Here is a 21,044-nt window from a genome sequence, read left to right as displayed (position 1 = left end):
CCTTCCCCCCAGTAGCATGCAGAGACCTTTAAAGGAGGACTGGTGGGTGGAGGGGGTAGATTCTTACTGCTTTACACTTGTATGCACCCACGGCATTAAGCGGCATGTGCAAATGCCAAGGCGAGGCCGTATTGCCAAGCTTTCCACATCACCATCTCTCCAGTGTGGCACCGTCAGGGAAAAGCACGGGGGCAGAGGCGGGGGTAGACGGAGTCCAGAGGTGTTTGGAGCGTGTGTCATCCCAAGAACGTTCCTGTCGAGAATAGACAATTATTGACATACAAAGATACGCAGTGAGACACGGGCGGAGGTGGCCACGAGACTGTTGGGCCTCAAGTGCTAGATTCACTATTGTTGCAATTGAATAGGCAGTGGGGGGGACCCCTGGCAGCCTCCAGGGGCACGTGCTACTTCAGTGACCCAGAGTCACTGTGGATAAAGAGTTCTTAGAGGTGCTTGCGTCTGAGTCAGTGATGTGAGCGATCCAGCAAAGGGCAGTGACTGACTCAGTGCCACTGAGACCGATCCCTCCTGTCCCCTGGGTGGTTCTGTGCTGTGAATCATCCTGTCAGCCCATTAGGAAGCAAGCCACGACTGGGGGCAGCGTGGCTCGTTATTCAGGAACCCAGAATCTGCAGAGCCGGGGACAGGATGACAGGAATGTGTGGATGGCGGTGACGGTGATGAAGGTGATGACGAGGAGGGCAGCATTTGTGTGGCATTTGCCGTGTCCCGAACGCCGTGCTGAGCGCTTCGCCGCAACCCCCGAAACGGGGCTGTCGCCATCCCCTGCCCCCCTGTCACAGATGAGGAGTTCACACAGTGGTGTCCCTGGAACGAAAGCCCAGAGGGGGCCGCCTGCTTCTGTCACAACCTGTGTGCCCCTTGCAAACCGCTCACATACTTTTCCGAAGACGCTTCGTGAGTGTGGACTCGAGCTATTCCATTTAAAACAAAAATTTTAAACAAGAGATCTTTGCGTCTTGTCAGGAGAGGCCTTACGTGCCCCTCACCAAACATTTTTCACTTCTCTTTAAAACAGTGGTTAAGTGTCTGACTTTGGCTCAGGTCACGATCTCACGGTTCATGGGTTTGAGCCCTGCGTCGGGCTCTGTGCTGACAGCTCTGAGCTTGGAACCTGCTTCAGATTCTGTGTCTCCCTCTCTCCCTGCCCCTCCCCTGCTTGCTCACGCTCTCTCTCTCTCTCTGTCTCTCTCTCTCTCTCTCTCAAAAATGACTATTTTAAAATTTTAAAAAATAACAGTGGTTTTCAAACTTTTTGGTTTCAGGGCTCCTTTACACTCTTAAAATGACTGAGACTCCCAGGGGGTTTTGTATGCGTGGGATAAAATCTATTGGCACTATATTGAGAATCAAAGGTGAAGAAAGGTTTACATATTTATTACTTCATTTAAAAATGACACGAAGAAAAGAAAATAACACCAAGAAGCCCTGTTCCCTGTTACCATAAATAACAGAACAGATTTTTATTAAAAAAAAATCACTGTATTTCCAAAACAAAAGAACTTAGGGAGAAGTATGGCCCTGTTTTACACTTCTACCATCTAGTGTCTGGCCTCAGGACACCTGGAGCCGTATACCTTCTATCTGCTCAGGCATTCAATCTTTTGCGGCATCCCACGTCATGGGGCTTCTGGAAGAACAGGGCACTCTCGTGAGAACACGGGAGAGAGAAAGGGAAGTAAGAATTTAGTATGGGAAGGAAAACAGCTTTGACCTCACGGACCCTAAAAGGCTCTCTGAGATGGCCAGGTTCCCTAGACCTCATACTGACAGGTGCCACAACAGAAGGACCAGAATAATCTTGGGCTAGATGGGTGTGTGTATGTGTGTGTGTGTGTGTGTGTGTGTGTGTGTGAGTGTGTGTGTGTGTGTGTGCGCGCGCGCGCGCAAACATTCCTGCCGCACCCTTGAACTAAGACACCCTGAGTGTGTGACAGCCCGTGCCCAGCCCATTCACCTCCAGCAGGTCAGCATGGTGAGGCTGGGCCGGGTAGGAGCCGGGTGCCAGAGCTCTTGCAGAACGGGTGCAGAACGGCTGAGAGCTTCCGGTCAGCCATCACTCTGGGGCCGTGTGGCAGGCTGGTGCACGGGGCCCAGCTTGGTTTCTTGCTCCGAGTGATGCCCTTCTGACAGGCAGCACCTTCACGGACAGCCCTTCCTTCTCCCTTCTGGCATGCCAGAGGGGTTCAGTGTCAAGTTCGGCTCAGGCAGGCAGAACTTTGGGCAAAATCTGTCTGTGTCCAGAAAGACTCACTGGCACTTTTCCCCTAGGTAAGAGCTCGTATCACAGGTAAACTTCTGCTCCTTGGAATGCTGGGTGGGGTGGTACACCTTGATGTGAGCCATCTCAGGGGATCATTTGCCATGGTGAGAGCTGATGGATTATAATGACGTTGGACCAGGGGTAACCCTTAGAGTTGCAAATGTCAGGAACCTGGAGGTCGGAGGTTTTTTTGGTGAGCACTCAGCGGTTGAAATTCCTGCTGGAGAATTAGCTGGCTCCATCTGACAGCTTTGAACTTCTTAGGCTGGACGTCTGGGGGAGAGGGAATGCCCTCTCTCCAAGAATATTCACTCCAGCAAAGGATCTTGACACTGCTAGAAACCTTTCTAGAAAACCTTTCTCTGGAAATAGACAAAAGCCAATGGGAAATACCTCTTCCTCGTTCCAGGTTCAGAAATCCAAGTTAAAACATTTTTAGCTAAAAATAAGGTATATGGCTTGAAAAAGTGTGCTTCTTGCTTTGCATACTGGCCAGTGGTTGGTTCATTCACTGGCTCTGCAGGACTGGAGTGCCACATGCTTTGAGGGACCCAGAGGATCAGACGCGAGTGAGCCATCAGAACAGAGTGAACCCTCCCAGGAGAGGGAGGAGAGCTGGACTCAGGAACTTCTCCCAGGTACCCCCGCTCTGTAGCAGTGGTTCTCCAGCGTGAGCCTGCTTTGGGATCAGCTTCTGATTCCTGACGTCTGGGGTGGGGCTTGATATTTTGCACTTCTAGAACATTCCCTGTGATACTGCCTGAGTCCGCACTTGGAGAGGCACAAGAATGTGGACCAAGTGACATTGGCGGAGGTGTCTTACCCTGCTTTCAAAGGGGTCTACACAGCTGGGGGTGAGAAGGAGCTGCACAGCCAGGTCAGACTTGTTGGGCACTGATGAGGGTCAGAGAGGATAGTACCCTGTGGCTGGGCTGTGGGCTGTCAGCCCCACGGTGGCAGCAGCAGGGCGAAGACAACGCTGGAGAGTTTCTGTGCTGCACTAACGTCAGGCTCTCCTCGGAAGGCTGTGGGATCCGGTGTGAGAGGCTCTGATACCGGCCTGAGTATTAGCTCCTCAGAAACCAGGGACATTGAGAAATGGCTAGTAAGTCACTGCCTGAGCAGCCCCTCTGCCAGGGGACAGTGGCCTCCTTTGCACAGAGGATGTAGACGGTTCCTTATTCATAGGCCGAGCTTGGCCTGCGATTGGAATTCATTTGGCGGAGTGATGGCTGCAAATGCAAAATAAAACAGAGAGCTTCAAGGTAATCGCTTGGAAAGGAATCCTCCTTCCAAACTGACCTTTGGAGCAATCTTTGACCCTAACTGTTCAAATGAAGACAGCTAACACGCCATGCTCTGTGTTGCTCTTGTCGCGTTTTCCAGGTGGAAGCATCTGTGGTTGTGACGAGTGTGGATGGGCAGTGCCCGTGATGGGGTTGTAATGTGGATTACTCAGATACACACGCATGCTTCCGATTCAGAAGTGCTGTGGTCCACGGGCCGAGGTGTCCTTGAAGCTTGGCCTGTACGGTGCACGGTGACGTCTCACCCCTAGCTCACTGCCGATCGTAAGAGAGGGAAAGTGATGGTACAGGTGGCGGGAGGCCAGATGCCATATCCCGAAGGAGCCCTTTGTCTGTCTTTGACCCTATCCCCCCACGGCCACCACCTCACACACGGTGTCTTGCACTGGAGGTATTCAGTGGTCCCTGGAAGGTTGAAGCCCTGTGCCAGCTTGTGCTTGGGACTGGACAATGAAGCCGAAGAGGAGCATCTTTGCTGCGGGTACCTGGTTGCCGATGCACCCTTAGGAGTCCACCCCGAAAGCCCCAGGCGTGGGGCTCCCTGGGCTGCCCCCCAGCATCCCCGGGCTCAGAGAAGGCAGAAGCAGTGTTTTCCGGGTATACGAGAGGGGCCACCAAATATCGTCCACAGGATTCTGGGAGACCGTCCTCTTGAGGGAGCTAGGCTAAGTGTTCCTTGGCCACATGGGGCGTGTGTGATGGCCTCAGGTGGCTCCCGAACCCAGTCGAAGTCCTGTTTGCGTGCAGAGTCTGGCCCTCGCTGGCTGAGGATCCCGACCATCTCCTGGATTCCTCTCTACCTGCCCTTTCATGTAAAGGAGGAGAGACGTCTGTCCCGTTACCTGCTCGTAGGCCTGTGGTGGGAGAGAAAGAGCCAACATTGCAAAGCACCTTGAGAGTCATAACAGTAACATTCCTATTTAGCCCTTTTCTGTGCCAGGAAGTGGGTTCCAGGCCTTAATCCCTCTCGCAGCCCTGTGGAGGGGACGCTGTTAGTGTCTCTGCCTTTTCTACACGGGGAGATGCAGAGATGAAGCACGGCATCAGGGGCAGTGGAGATTTGAACGCACGGTCTGACGTCAGGGCTCCTGTCCCTTCCCACTAAGCCCACACACAAGCTCTGGGGAGGCTCCACACACGGGTCTGCTTTTCCAGGAGAGGCACCCAAGGAGACGGTCCCAGCCAGGCCAGCCCCTACCAGGCGCCTTCTGTCTCCGGCCTCAGGAATGTTCTTTGAAGTCAGGAAAAGGCTGGTTGGGAGTGCTATTAACTTCTCCCTGTGGGCCTGGGAAGCCCCAGTTTTTGTACCCCTCATTTCCTGATTTCAGTGGTACCCTCTGGGGTGACTGTATACACAGCCTGGGGAGGAAGGTGCTCAGTGAGGGAAGTCCTGCAATGAGGGATTTCTCTACAGAGCTGTGGCGTGGGATTGCATTTAGCCCTGCTGAACAGTCACAACAGATATTATTTTTTTATGTTTTTAAACTGCAAGCATTATTAAACAAAAAGAGTGCCCACTAATTCTGTCATTACACTTTATTGGACCTAGTAAATAACACTTATATCCACTTAAATCAGATTTCAGCTCCTCAAGCATGTGCAATTCACATCAAAATGGCGGCAGAAGTCCAAGAACTAAAATTTAAAAAATGAACATTCACTCCTCTATCAGTGTTGTGGGGGTGAGTATGAGTTTAAGAATCTGTGGTTTTCTTTTCAAAATTTGGCTCTCTTACCAGCTCCATGACTTTAGCTGATTGCTGACCTTTCTGGATCCCAGTGCCCTCCACTGTAAAATAAGGCTAACCCCGGGTGGTCAGGCTATTGTGTGTTAAATGATGCAGGCCTCTGAAGAATCGCAACAGTGACTGGGTCTAAGTGAATGCAGTCATTGTCAATACCATGTCTGGGGCAGTTAGACATGGGCCACTGTTTCTCCTCTCCTCTTCTGTGCCGAACACCAAGACATCATGATCAGTCTCTAGGTGATTGGAGCCACGGTGTGTGGCACTTGGGATTCATTCATTCATTCATTCATTCACTCATTCAGGAAATACTTACCAGACATTTACTTGGTGCCAGACGTCAAGCCAATCCTGGGCGCTCATCTTCTTATGGTGGAGACAGGACTATTAACAAGGTGAAGACATAAACTAGGAAATGTAGGAGAGAACATGTGGGCGGGAAGGCCAAAGTGGACGCCCTCCTTGGGGCTCAGAGCCAGTGAGGCAAAGCTGGGGGGGAAGCTCCCCCCTGAGAGCACTGTGAGTGGGTCACAAGAAGCCCTAAGGCCACCTGGTTGGATAGAGTGGTTGAGGGGACAGTTTACTAGAAAATAACTTATGTGGACCATGGAAATCAGCTCCATGGCCCTAAAGAATAAAGGGAGAAATGTTCTTTGAAATTCAGCTGAGAGCTTTAGGGAAATTGGAGCTGGGAGTGTGGGGGAGGGGCGGCTGTTGACCAGAGGATATGCAAAGTGAGAAGGGATTACTAAAGGGAGTTTAGATTTTCTGAAAAAGGGAGAATTAACCTCTGATGGCAGTGGAATAAGTGATACATTCTTTTGACGCGTAACACCGCAATTCCCTGTCTCCTGAGCATTGCCCCATCCAGGAAGGAAGATATTAGGGACTAGTTGTTTGCAGAGCTCAAAGTCTCTGTTGACCTTAAAACAACTTGCCTGGAAGAAAAACGACCTAGTGTATATTTACTATTGAACATAATTTTCCTTAGGAAGTCTGCAACCCTATTAAAGATTAATAGGGAATCTTATTTTCATGTGTTTCTGCTTAAAGTCTGTTTGTGCAAGTGTAGGCTGTGAGCCATTCAGACATCCATTTACCTTCTTTCCCCACCCCCTCCCAGGGCAGGCAGAAGTTAGGCTCCTTTAATGTGCGGAAGGTGAATTAACATTCTGCTGAGCAGAGCTTGGAGCTTGGGACTCAGGTACCACAGAGGTATTTAGTGCTTGTCCTCTGGGGGCAAGGGCAAGGGGAGGAATTTTGCAAATTATTAAAGTCAAGAGAGCGTGTGTAATTTCAATTTTTCATCTTCTGGGAACCCCCCAAAGAAGCGAGGTTTGACTGAAGGAGGCCAGACGGCATTTGGGATAATTTCTAGAATTTACCTGTGTTTCTCTAAAGTAATTAGAGTTCAGTTTCTCTGGCTATAAACATCACCATGCGACACTTCTTTCTGAGCGTACAGACGGCACCCCTTTACATTTATACAGGCCTGATGTTAGCCAGCTCGGTAGAGGGTCACATATGGGGACCACGTGTAGTGACCTGTAGAATTGCTCTGACCTGTTTCCGTGAGTGTGACTCCGTTGGCCTATAAAACACATTTCTCTGCTAGAGGATGTGCAAGACTCATAGGAGACATCTCTCTTGGGTCTTAATGGTAGGAATGAGCCTGATGTTAATCATGAAGTGTATCGAGTATGTGTAGACCTCAAACAGGTGGATTTGACCTCAGGACAAAGCATCTCATATGGCGAGTTATTAGCAGATGGATTACAAGAAAAATGTCAGTGTGGCTGTCCCTACCTTAGGGCTTCATAGAGGTCTCAGGATCAGTGTGACCTTCTGGGCTGGTCCAGAGCAGAACAGAAAACACAGCACAGATGAGTCCTCTTCTCATGGTGTTGAAGGACTTACTGTCATTTAACTGGAGTAAATGAAGCTTCGGGAAAGTTAAGGTACTCACCCCAAACGCCATGTTTAGCAAGTGGCCGCATTGAAATTGGGTCCTGGTCCATTTTCAAATTCTATATTCAAAATCTCTACTGTGCACTGACATTTAGTAGTGTTTTCGTTTTCTGTCGCTGCTGTGGCAGATTGCCACAAACCTGGTGGCTTTCACACAGATTCATTCTCTTACCTTTCCAGACATCAGCAGCCCTGCACAGGTCTCACCGGGCTGAAATCAAAGTGCCCTCTGGACTGAGCTCCTTTTGGAGGCTCTAGGGGTGAATCCGTTTCCTTGACTTTTTCCCACTCACTCCTTGGCTCTTGGCCCCTGCCCCATCTTCAAAATCAGCAAAAGCTGGTCTAGTCTTTTGCACATGGCGTCTGACCTCCTCATCTGCCTTCCTCCTCCACTTTTAAAGATCTTATGATTACACTGAGCCCACCTGGATGATGCAGGACATTCTGCTCACCTCAGGATCTAAAACTACAATCACATGTGCAAAAAGGCCCTCGCACGATGTCAGGTAACCTATTCTGTGGTTCCAGGGACGACAGTGGAGTATAGACATCTTATTCTGCCTATGGTAGGTTTCCTTATGAGGTATGTTTTTAATTTTTGATAAATCATGAATCGTAGAACCAGTTTTTCCCGAGTCGTTGCTAGAAAGCACAGAGCCAAATATGTAGCTTTTAGCTTGCCAAGGGTGTGTGTGCATTTTGTCCTGGCCCTACCGCTGCTTCTGTCTTCTCTTTAAGTGGCCCCAAACATCCTCACTCATTTTTACGTGTATTCTGTTGCATCAAAGCTACATCTAAATGCATCTCAAAATGATTTCTGAAGTGAGAGAGTGGGCATAAATAATTCAGTGAAATCATAGTGGGTGACCTTTGCTGCCCCAGGATTCCTGAGCAGTTGGCTTGGAGCTTCTTAGGTTCCAGGATAAACGTGAGGCAACTTTTGTACTTTGCTCCTAAAGATGGACGTTCCTGCAGAATTTTACAAAGCAAATTCATACCATGTTGGTCTGGGGCTTTAAGGCACGGTTCTATGGGTGAAACGTTGGCGGAACATCTAGATTTCGGTGCCCAAGGAGAAACCTGGTGGCCAAAAGTCACAAAACTGATCACTAAAGCTGCCCTGCAGCCATACAAAAGACTTATTGGATAAGATTGACTCTTATCCAGATGGCTATTGGGTATCTGAAAGCTTTATGATAATTTAATCATCCAGAAAACCTCCAGTTTCTTTTCTCCCTCGATTTCTTCCTGTAGAAACAAACACGGCCAAAGCTAAGTTTTCTGCACCAAAGGACGTGTTGTGGCATGGATAATACAAAACAACTTTATTTGACTTGGGGATGCAGCATGGGACTGTTTGAGGAGTTTCGGCGCCCTACTGTGACTTACGGCCTGCTTTTACTGTGACCATTAGTGTGTGCCTTGGAGAGATTGGTGAGGGCGGTCAGGGAGGGGTGCTGGCCGGAGGGCAGCTCTGGGGTATCCCATCCGAGGCTGCCAAGAGCCCCTTCACCGTCGGAGTGGACTCCCTTGCCAACTGCCATAGCTTGCTTTTCAAATTTGCCACGTAGAGATTAGCTGTCAAGCTCTGTCAGCCACTCTGCAGATGTTGATTGACAGCTGTCAGTGCTCATGCAGGGTGGCTTCGTGAGGGATGCCGAGATCGATCAGATGGTGACCCGACTTCCTTCAGGGGGCTGCTGCTGCTTGATGTCATCAGAGAGGCTAAGGATACATTGCACCTCTGTCCTGAAGCCTGCTTGCCCTGAGTCCCCACCCTGGAGAGACACCCCAAGCAGGACATAGGGACCAGAGCCATGTGTGACTTCACCTGCATCTCCCGAAGTCCTTCCTTGGTAGGTCAGGCTTTGTCACAGCACTGTGGATCATGCCCAGAGGGCGATGTCCCTAGCCTTCTGTGACCCTGATGCTGGGCCCAGAGCTACCAAGGTAGTGGATAAGCAGCTGTGATCAGGGTTCTCCAGTACGAGTGAGGAGGGAGAGGGGTGTTTGTTCAATGGGTTATAGCCTCCAAGTATCAAGATGAAGCCGACCAGGGATTTGGGAGCGACAGGCATTGATCTCTACTTGGCCACAAGGGCCATCTTGTCCCAGGAAACAGCATCAGACAAGGCTTCTTGGACCTCACAGTACTCTTCTCGAAAAAATGTGGGATTGCAGTTTGGCTGAGTCAATGAGAAGTGCGTTAAATGGCTGAGGCTTTGATCATCCCACCAGGAGTGGGAGCCCACATGAAAGGGCTGAGAAACTCAAGATGTGCAGAGCTTTGAGTGTTTGTGCCTAGGTATGTGAACCTGCCCCAGGGCTTTTGCTCCGGAGTGGCCACACTCACTCCCAGGCCTGGGGAAGACTGGCTTTCTGAAGGGTGGCCTGACCACCCCCCTCCCCAGCTCCACAGACTGCCCCCCGGAGAACATGCTGGGCTTTTGCTCTAAGAGGCCTGTGTGCACACCACAAAGTGGGGAACAGCAAGGCAAGAAAACACCTCTGCAAAATGTCTTGAATATAGGCTCTGATTTGCTGGAGGATGTTTTCCAGATGTTCTCCAGTAGGCTGCTGGGGGAAGAAGGGCTAAGGTAATTTTCTAAAAACAGTAAGAGAAAAATCTGTTTTGTGTCACTGTACCAGAAAATCACCATTCCAGAACTCTTGCTTTGTCTTCCCGGCTCTAATATTAGCAGCATGTTTTTCAAATTATTTTTATTCTGCGTAAGAGATTAACGGCATTAAGAAACTTACTGATATTTAGTTATTTAAAAATATGTCTTTTCCCCTAACCCCCAGGGGAATAAATAGCTTTTTTTAAAAATGACTTTTTTCTATGAGCTCATAGGACTGCGGGGTATTAGGTAACACTGCAGGATTCCTGGCTTCAGACTTCTCAAATTTGTGTTGGTCAGAGTCGCCGCCTTCAGTTACCCAGATGTAGCCCGAGTCTGTGATACAGGGGCCAGTGGAAGACAGGCTAAGATGTGCATTTCTCAGTGTTGAGCTTGCTGTGGGTTGTTTTGCAGCAAGGGCTTAACGTTGGAATGGGCTAGGAATTGGGGAGCAAACAGATGAAGGGATGGGAAGTGAAAATGTATCAGGCAATGTGTATTCTGAGTTCCGGGTGAGGCGCTTTTATATAATTTATATAATTCGTTCTCCCAGCAGCCACCTAGAGCGACTGTGGATGGCATCCGCCCCATTTCCCAGGTGAAGAAATGGAGAGTTGGGGAAGTGAACTCATTTGTTTAGGTGTGAGACCCTGAAAGGTGGAGTTGGGGTTAGAAAGAGGTGCGCGTCCCTCTCAGGCCTGGCCTGCTTTGTTTCCTTTAACTTTGTTTCCTTTAATTGAGAAAACTTTCGGAGACTAAATGGCTTGCATTGAAAACCCAGACTTTAAAGCCCTGATGTTCACATTGGACTCAGAGAAAAATGCTAGTCATTTCTTACACAAACAGCTTAATAAAAGGATCCTGTCTCAAGGTTCTGGCTTTCTACAGGGGGCAGTCAAAGGTCTGCAGTCCTGTGTGGGCAGTCCACAAAGCCCCTTAATTAAGGGAAGCCTAATTCATTGGTAGACTTACCACCCTCCTATGCAGGGTTCTGTCTGCATCCTTGGCCCCTGCTGTGCTCCCGAATGTCACTCAGAGTGTTCACCGAGGCTGTAAAGTCAGTGGAACATCATTAGGAAGAAGGCTCTGAAGAACAATCTGGTCAAATGATGGGAGGGGGAGAGCAATTATACACTTGATGACTTAAGTAAGATCCCTGGGAACTTCAAATCCAGCACCCTCTGCATATTTCCCGTCCAAGGCTGTCACCTACCATCAGCCACTGCCCACCGTGTGACTCCGACCAAGAGCTTAACCCCTTTAGCCTTCAGCTCTCTTGAGTGCGAGATTAGGGGATCTACTAGAGAAATCTGGGTCTCTGTACTCAAAGGAAACCCAATGCCTAAGACACTAAAATCACGTGTAATGGCCAAATGGAATCATGGATGAGAACAATAATAATGCTTTGAAAACAAGTGTTCTTTTCTTTCTTTTTCTGAGTATCTTGAAGTGTCCCATAGATTGTATTTCTGAAGTGGAAGTGTAACCCAAGAGCTAAGTAGTTCAGCAACGTCTGCAGGAGTTCTGGGTAGTTCCTATCAGAGCCTGGATCTCATTCAAAACCTCACAATTCCTCGTCCAGAGTTCAGTTCCACCAACCATGTGGCTTGTGTCCAAGAATGGGATTCATCCTGGAAAAAAAAAAAAAAAACATTCAAAATAATGGGATGATCCAGGATGAGTTAAACTGGTCATCACTCATATGGTTTTTTTTTCCACCTGTTTGCCATAACACCTTTTTCCTAAAAACGTTTCTGAAAAAGAAGGTAAATGATTCCCCCCCCCTCCCCCGCCACTGTCAAAAGACCATATGCTGTTTGAGGAGATTCTCCAAGATTGTATCGTTATAATCATTTTTCTATTTCCAGTTAGCAGCGTGCTTCCTTTAGTATATTTCCTGCATAAACCACTGTTTTCTCTTCAGCAGATTTCCTAAGGCTAACTTGGCATTTGCTGGCGTTTTCCTCCTCTTTGAGGGTGGGAATTTTCTCTTTCGGAGGGAGATGCATTTCTACATTACTGCCTATTCATTTCCTTTTCATTTTCTCAGAGAAAAACAGTCAGGTTCATCACTGCTTGTAGTCATGGAGATTTCATGTCTCCAGAAGAAATCCAATTGTGGAATTTCTTTGTTAATCCCACACTGGACGTTTAAGCTTTTGTGTTTGGATCAGTGCAGCCGAGGCGGGGAAGGCACTGAAACAGGTTACAATGTGACTCTTAACCCAAGATGGGCAGGGGAAGCATGTTCAGCAAGGGCTGTCCTGGGACAGCTGGGGGATGGGAGCTGGGGGTAGCAGGTGCTCAGACCATAGTTGGAGACTGGACAGATGAAGATCTTATAACCATTTGCAAGATGCTCGCATCCCGCCTGTCACCATCTTCCTTGTGGACCTGTCCTCTCCTGCGTTCTCCCCGCAGCACCACTGTGTGCTGAGTTACCTGCGCCTTGATTCTGCCCCTCCTTTCTACAGTCTAGAAAACCCGCCTCTAGTAAAACCCTCCTCTCCGTGCATCCTCTTTTCTTCCTCTCCTTCAGGTTCTCAGATCTCCCCACTGGCTCTCCACTAGCTTTAGTCTCCTATTGGCCAATATCCTTTGGCCAGTGTCCTGCTTCCCCATTCCTGCTAGAATGGTGAAGGCACAGAGTAGGTCTCCAGCAAATCTTTGCTGAACACCTGAGCGACCCCAGAGTCTTCCTAATACGCAAACCTGATCACGTTACTTCTCTGTTCAGAAACCTTCAGCGGTTCCCACTGGTTTTAGGATAAAATCCAAACTCTTAGGTCATTCAAGGCTCTTCACATCCTTGCCAGCATCATCACCCATCACTCACCATTCCCCTCGTGTGGCTCAGCCATCCCAAGTGCACAGCTCACAATGATCTGGGTGATGGATGTGTTACGTTTAGTGGTTGCGAATGATTTCCGGCTCTGGAGTCTGATATTGAGTGTGGTCGCGCTCCACCGCAGAGGTCTACAACCTGGAGGGAGTTACTTCACCTCTCTTTGCTTCCGTTTCTTCATCTGTAAAATGGGCTGGTAGGATTACCTTCTAAGGTTGTTATATTAAACGTGTGCCTACGTGTCAAGACCTTAAATCGATCTGGCAAGACAAACATTCCATTGTCATTACCCCGGGCGTACCACGAACGTGCTGACTTGGTCACATGCCGCCCCCTCCTGCCTGGTATATCCCCTCCACCTTTGTTGGACGGAGTCATCCTGTGACTCTCAGTCCCAATGTCATGGCTTCTCTGAAACCAACATCTAGCTGTGTCGCGTCAAAAGCTTATTAACACGCGGCATCAGTGTTAATATGTGTGCGGTCATATCGTGGTTCTACTGCTCACTATTTGACTCTAGGCTAAACTTGCTAAGATGTGGTTCCCTCCTGAAATTTGGATAAGAAAACAACTGTCCCTACCTTATTAGAGTTGTTGGAAAAAATAAAAAGTGTGTAAAGACATACCTGACACTTACGAAATACTTCATTCATGTCTGATATTATTTTTATTAGCGGCCTTTCTGTCATTTATCAAGAACTAGCCACTGTATTGTTATCATCTTTTTATTTGTCTCTCTTGGTGGGTTGACTTCAGAGACAGAGTTTACTGACTACACCGCAAGCACCTGGCACATCTTTCAGGGACGGAACCATGGAACTGACAGGTCAGCTGCTTTGTCAGTACATGTAACCAACATGTGACTTTAAGAGATTTCAGAGGCTGGGGTGCCTGGGTGGCTCAGTCAGTTAAGTGTCTGACTTTGGCTCATGGTGATGATCTCATGGTTCGTGGGTTTGAGTCCCGCGTTGGGCTCTATGCTGGCGGTGCAGACCCTGCTTGGAATTCTCTATCTGTCCCTCCCCTGCTCTCTCTCTCTCTCTCTCAAAATAAATAAATGTTTAAAAAATAGAGGATTGTGTCCATCTGTAAGAGAAGATGTTAGGAAGGGTTAAATAAATAAATAAACCTAAAAAAAAGATTTCAGAGAACTGTGTCCGTCTGTAAGAGAAGGTGTTAGGAAGGAAGGGTGTTTGAGGGCCGACTGTTTTCTTTCTTTGGGAGGTACTAAAGACGAGATGAAAACTGGTCCTACACCGTTTCATTTGGCCCAAATGCCCGGGGATAGAGAGGAAGCCGCACCAGGAGGGTCGGGACCTCACTCCCGAGACATGACGGGTGCTTTGTCAGGAGGATTGAACACATCATAATGGTCCTAAACGGGGTTGTGCAGATATGTGGTAAATACTCGTTTCTCCAAGAACAACACAAAGCCCTCATTTGCGATCACCACGGTGCAAATACTCCTACCGTGGTTACTCTCAAACTACCACCATGCTGTTAACCAACTCGCGAAATCCCTGAAAATACACCAGTTGGCCAGTAATGAGCTGGTTCCAGCACAACGCTGGATAAACTTCCTCTGACTTCAGTGTTTCTCTCAGTAAAATGCAAATCCCCTGAAGTTACCATCCTGTCTCCAAGTAGAGACATCAGTAGGAGGTGGGTCCACTGTGAAAAACAAAACCGTGGAAATGTTAGTGTTTTGGCAGTGCTGCATGTGCTCAAAATTAGTTTGAAACTCTTTTCTGTCCACTGGCTGTGTTCCTCTTAGGACCAGGGATCTGTGCCGACAATCTTCTCTCGTAAAGCAGCCTGTCCAGGGTTCTGCTCAGAGCAGTATATCTGGTTTTATCCTCCCAATCAGGGTTATACTCTCTGCAGCAGACTGACTCAATTAGCCCTTCATTCCAGAGTCCAATTGTGAGTCAATTCTGAGGTTGTTAAACAAAATGAATCTGGTGGCATTAGCCTCTCGCTGAAGGATAGTAATCCGCATCACGGCGCTGTTCGGTTAATAGGCTGCTTGAGAGACTACAGGAAACGGGGACTTGGAGACAGAGCGACCTTTCGTCCATCTCTGGGGGACAGGCCGGAAGCACGGGACTGCCAGGGAAAGAGAGCCGCTCAGGTTGTGTGCCGAACTAGAGCCCCAGCTGCCTGAACCGCATTTGGCCTTTGCGGAGTTAGGAGCCCAGGAGCACTAGATCATTAACTTTCATGACCGGGAAAATTCTTCTGAAATTAACACTCAGTCCAAGCCGGATGCCATTGGAGCCAGTTGAGTAAGCCTGAGCCACCGTTAGGGATTTCCTCTGAAAAATAAATCCTTTAACCAGGCTACAGAAAATGGCCCGGTTTTATGCCCTTCAGTGTGTTCAATTAGAGTCTGAAAACACCAACTAGGCTTAGACGGTGGGAGATCCGGGAGCCCATACAGGCACGCATAAGCCTCATTTGGAGGATTTCGCCAAACCACTTAGCTTCAGCACCTGCCCCGGGGATTGGCGGTGATGGAACCAGGCACCTATACAGAGCGCACAGATCGGCACAGGTAGCGAGGCTCAGACACCCCTCTTTAAAAGGGTTCAAGGAGAGACCAGCCCCTCACAAACACCGTGCTGCCTTTGCAGTGGCAGTGAACTTAGAGGACTTGGTGGGCCTTCTAACTCTCTTCTAGTTAGAGTCGTAGTAAAGGGACACCTTAATGGGCTTCCTGCGGACATTTTACAAACCTCTGATATCCACACATCCCTCCTCGCTCTGGCCCACGGGTGCAAGGTTGTGTCTATCCTCAATATGCTGCGTAAATACAGTTTCTTGCATGGAAAGAAGTAAAAGCAGCCCTGTGTGTGTGTTGGCTGCCGGCGTGGGGAAGCTGAAGTGAAAAAAGCTGAGACAACCATCCATTGTCTCCCATAATTGCTGGATAATTTCAGTTCTCTCGGAGTCCATTGTGTTCTTCACTCAGAAGCAGAGCTGTTGTCTGCTGAGATGACCTCAGAGGTGGCCCCGTCCTCATTCAGGATTTCTCCAACAATACCCTCTTCAGATTGAAAAACAGCCGGTTAGCCACAAACAGTCCTCTTCCTCGCCCGACCAGCGTGTCTGTTGTCCCTCTTCACCCCCTTGGGTCTCTGCCATGTCGCCACTGCTCAGGGCTTCCCAGTGGACTGTGTGGGTCCCTGGGGAGTCCCCAAACTGCAGATACGTACAGTAGTTGGTCAGTGGTTCCTCCATGCACCGCCTCCCACCAAAGGCCCAGTCACACAGTGACACCTCACCCAGAGCCAGCGTCCCTGTCCCTCCTTCTTTCCCCTCCAGTTCTGGAGAGACGAGCCCCTCCTCCGTGTCACTTGGCCGGAATAAATCTCTGTCCCCTGGGCTGTTGGATGAGAGATAACTTACAAGACAAATACACGTATTTTTAAAGCCAGCAGGAATTACGGGAGCAGATGGGCTGTAGGATCCTATTTTGATGCCAGGGACATGTTTCTGTATAAAGTAAATATTTTCCCAGTGTGGATCTCTGGTGAGTGTGTAGAGAAGCATATTTCCTAAAGATGCAAATAAGTCTGTCAGAAATAAATATTGAATGCAAACTTCAAAGCATCTAGATTTCTCCCGTTATAGGCCCTGAAGACTTCTCTGCAAATAAGCAGACACACAGGTAGGCAAGGGCCGGGTGAAGGAGGGGACAGCGAGGGGGGCAGGGGAGGTATATAAGAGAGAATGCTAACATCCTAAGAGTTCGCATTTTATTTATTTATTTATTTATTTATTTATTTATTTATTTATTTATTTATTTTTGCTGTGGACAAAGGCTTGTCAACGAAGGAATAAAGTTACGTTTGTCCAGAAGCTAATGTAGGGTATTTCAAATCACACCCTTTTTGCCCTTTCTTCCCACTGTAGATCTCGCCTTGCGGATTTTTTTACCAACTGCCAACCGGAGTCAAGGTCTGCCAGCAGCTGCCTAAAGGAAAACTATGCTGACTGCCTCCTCGCCTACTCAGGGCTTATTGGTAAGATCGGGGAGAAGCGGGATGGGAGGAAAGTCTGGTTTACAAATACTCACAGACTCTTCCCGTTGTAGCCTGTCACTGTCTGTGAAAGGAAGAATCTCCCGGTCACCCTCTGTGCTGGGGCTTTGCTGTTAAGCCCTATAGGACTCACCTGTAAAAAATAAATAAATAAAGCAACTGAGGATCCTGGATATGCAAGGGCACAGGCAGGAAGCAGGGACTATCGCAGTGCGGGTGAACTACAGTATGAGCACCTGACAGGCATCTCAGGTGGAGAACTGACCACACAGAACAATAGCAAGAAAGAAAGCGTGGCTGTGGAAAAGGGAAGCAAGTCAAACCAATTTAACTGAATTAGAGAACGTGGAAGTCATTCAGTCTGGGGACATAGAAAAGGCTGTTCCCCAGAAATGGCCCTTTGGAAATAAAACCCCTAACTAACTGGGGTCCTTCTCGCCATTGGTATTCTTGGTAATTCAGCTCCTGGTATGCAGGGAGTGATTTAGCCTAAAATTTCCCTCTGAGAACAGACATAGCGGAAACAGTGTTTTCTGCCTCTCAAGACCCAAGAAGAACCGGGTTCTGGGCATTCAGGGCAACAGCACAGTTAGGGTACCAGTGAGTTAGAAGAGTCACAAGCGAGGCAAATTTGTGTCTGTGGATAAAGGGGTAGGCAGGAAGAAAGGCAGGTGTTCCGGATCCTGGGGCCTGAAGAAGCCGTGATGGCAGGGCTCCGTCACGATTGACATTTGAGGACAAACGCGTAGTGAAGGCTGTGGAGGGGTGAGGAAAATCACAGTCGTCAGAAGTGTGATGGCTCAGCCATGGTGTGTGTTCCTGTCAGGATTGCACAAGTCACCAGGCGGGAAGAACTTCCCACCAAGAATGACAGCACGGACTACAGTTTTTGTCACCAGAGTGCCTTCAGCAAGAGCTTTTGAGAAAAACATCAGCGATGGTACTTAATGCAGGCATATTACAGGTGCCTGCACACCCATCCCAGGGTTTTTTGAAAGGACACCTGTGTTCTCTTGGGCAATGCCTTTCACCGGTGTTGTTTACCATTTTTGTCTATGTGTCCCAATGAGTGTATCTTCCTTGAGTCAGTATTCCAAATTTGCATTCACCCTTTCCTTTTCTTAAGTCTCTAGTAGGGGTTACTTACCAACTATGGAATTATAGGTTTAAGAACCAATGGAAATAATTAAGGCATGCTCATTATAAAAAGTTAAAAAAATACAGAGAAACCCAAGGAGACAGTAGGAAGGATCTACAACTCTACTCCCAGACCTAATCACTATTAACACCTTAGTCCATATCCTTCCAGGTATACATGCTCATTAAATCCTCCATGAGTAGACAAGGCATGTTGCTGCCAGGCATTTCTGGCTTGGCAAACCATTACATGCCTGAGGTTGATGAAATACTCATCGCGTAATGGAATGAAATGGTTGAGGCAACGCACTTTACAGACCAAAATTAACTTCCCTCTTGGGTCTGGATCTTTCCCTCTGCATTGGTTCTAACTTCTTTTAGGACAAAGCCTGTGCCCGCTTCTTCCATGTTGTCGGAGATCCACAATGGTGCCAGGCATTCAGTGGCTTCTTAGCACACATGTTTTAACCTCTTGACTCAGTGTTTGGGGTGCCTTTTCCTTTCTCACTCAAAGTTAGGTGCTCACTGTCTGCTGTGGGTCAAAGTTCCCATCACAAAGTATAATGGGAGATCACGTAGTTCAGATTGGTAAGGAACGTAGGGCAAAGAAGATATGTCCTTGACCCAGAAGAGCTCACAAAGCAATTTTTCTTCTGTCTATGAACCAAATATATCCTGTGGATCACTGACCACCTATTACTTCTTACATCCACAAAAATGTATAAAAACAGAAGGCTTCTTGGCATGAATAGGCATCGCCTGGTGCAAGCCACCCAGAAGAAGACATTTGGGTTGTATTAAGTATAAATTCATTGTTTATTTGCTCCAGCACAGAGCTCATCAGAAAAACCATGAACACAAGACGATGTAGGCAAGAGAGACCACCCAGCATTTCTTTGAGGACTTTTGAGGACTATTGAGACAATACTCTAGAAGCCATCAGCTTAGAGAATTTCCGTTGTTTATTTCCAATTCCTTCACAATTTGGAAGACTTTATTTTAAATCAGTTGAGAGTCTGGTGACCAGAGGCCTTGTTATATATGTTCAGGATGTGTGGTAACCCAAAGGATAGCATCTAAGCTTCCCGTGTTGCTTTGAAGAAGCCATTTGCTTCCAAGGAAAGTGGATTCGAAGTCCTAAAAGGATTTTTAAGATATGTAAAACCAGTTCTATCTATTTATGAAGATTAATGACATTTTCGAGAAAATGCAAGGGATTTGGGAACTCATGCATTCTAAGTTAATTCTCTCCTACTCCATAACATCCATACCATTTGTGCAGAAAAAAAAAATACCCTAAGCGCAGCTGAAGGAGTTCTGTTATAATTTTTTAAGTAAATGTGTAAATTATTTTATGTGCTCAAGATAAATTGCCAAGAAAATGCACTGCTTAACATAATTTCCCACTCAGCAAACACAATGTTTGTAATTATCCATGGTGCATCCACCATCAGAGGAACATTTGTTTTCTCTTTTAGGCTATAGAAAAGTCTGTATCATCACACAAGAAGAACAAGATGCCTTGTTTTTACTTTTTTAGGTACAGTCATGACCCCCAACTACATAGACTCCAGTAGCCTCAGCGTGGCCCCATGGTGTGACTGCAACAACAGTGGGAATGATCTGGAAGAGTGCTTCAAATTTTTGAACTTCTTCAAGGACAATACATGTCTCAGTGAGTTTAAAAAAAAAAAAAAGGAAGGAAACACAAGCGTGCTCTCCTGTCTGTGTTCAAGCTGTTCCTTCATGTCTCTTGGGTCTGCCTCTTCTCTCCCTCTGTCTCTCTCACTCTCTCTCTTTCTGTCGCTTTTTTTCCTGATCTCTGATGGTGAATCCAGCATCTCTTGGCCACACTACGCAACGCAGCAGGGAACAGAGCAAGTCAGTGCTGCTAAGTCTGTGAATCCAAAGGCCTAAGAGAGCAAGAGATTCAAACAACGGAGGGTACATTATGTCGGATAGAACACTCCTACCCACAGATCAAATTTTGATCTTGGCAACCAACACAAAGTCTGTTCCAAAGGTTCTTAAAACCCGGGCACGATATACGATGTGAGAAGCTCAGACAAATTAGATGGGGGTAGGCCTCCAAGGGCTCTCTGAGAAAAATTAGAACGTTAACATCAATAGCCCCCTGGATGATCAGGATTGGCTCAGAGGAGAAGCAACAATTCTTGAGTGGGATAAGCTGGCGATGTGGCCAGGAGCCTCAGGATGTGTTATCTCGGGAGACAGAGTTGAGCACTAAGGGGGCTCCTGCTTGGAAATAGTTTCGGCTCTGATTGCGGTGTCCTTCAGGCAGTTAGAAAACACGTTTCCCAAAGGGTGAGGGATAGAGAGAATTGTTCAGGTGTGAACAATGAGCATGCGTCGGACTGGGCCAGGTCTCCCTTTTATCCACTGAGATGTGCACACTGGAGGCGACAGTCCAGCTGAGATGCTTGAGTACCTCACTCACACGTTGTGGCAGCCACCTTTAATTTATTGGGAACCTTCGACTCACTCTATAGGGAGTGCAATATATATATATTACCTCATTTACTATAATCTGGGCAAGAGCCCTCGGAGATATGGGTATTATTGTCTCCATTTCACAGTTGGGTAAACAGCTGTTTATTCGTATAGACCGTCCGTGCAAAGATGGATCCGAAGCCCGAGTGCCTTTCTCTGCAGCCCCTGTCCCCCGTGGGGGGACTCATTTGCTTTTGCCTCATTCCTGATATTTAAGGGCCCATTGGCCAAGAACAACTGCCCGAACGTTGGGGACCAGGTGTAACTTCCTGGTGAGAGGTATTGGAACAAGTTTCTAGGAATTAAGGTTCAGCCACCCCTCTGAGAGCCGTGGCAGTTCTCCAGGATGCTCTGCTATGCAATGACTGACGACCAAAGAATTAGCTACCAATTTACCATGTATATGGAAAAGCTTTTAAGTGTTATTTATTCTAAAACCTCTCTATTGTTTCCTTTGTTGAAAAGACAAATCTACACGATTGGCTTACTAGGTACTTTTAATAATGCGGCTATAACCAAATGTTTTGATCATCTTAAAACTAACACAAGCTTCTGGACACCTAAGTGAAATTGAAAATCA

The 21,044-nt window shown here is 47.7% G+C and overlaps 1 protein-coding gene across 1 annotated transcript in view; it reads left to right on the top strand.

Moving 5' to 3' along the window:
- Positions 1-21,044, top strand: part of GFRA1 (GDNF family receptor alpha 1) — a 208,667-nt gene that overhangs the window by 155,694 nt on the left and 31,929 nt on the right. The window contains exons 4-5 of the mRNA XM_047073494.1: positions 16,689-16,798; positions 19,494-19,628. Coding sequence (XP_046929450.1) covers positions 16,689-16,798; positions 19,494-19,628 — 245 coding nt within the window. The remainder of the gene's footprint in view (positions 1-16,688; positions 16,799-19,493; positions 19,629-21,044) is intronic.

Source organism: Lynx rufus, unplaced genomic scaffold (genome assembly GCF_022079265.1).
Source record: "Lynx rufus isolate CCGP_SWC_20201006 ecotype Redwood Valley unplaced genomic scaffold, mLynRuf1.p SCAF_11, whole genome shotgun sequence".
In the NCBI taxonomy this organism is placed as follows: Eukaryota; Metazoa; Chordata; class Mammalia; order Carnivora; family Felidae; genus Lynx; species Lynx rufus.
Note: the sequence above shows the minus strand (reverse complement) of the source record. Positions and strands in the feature narration are given on the sequence as shown.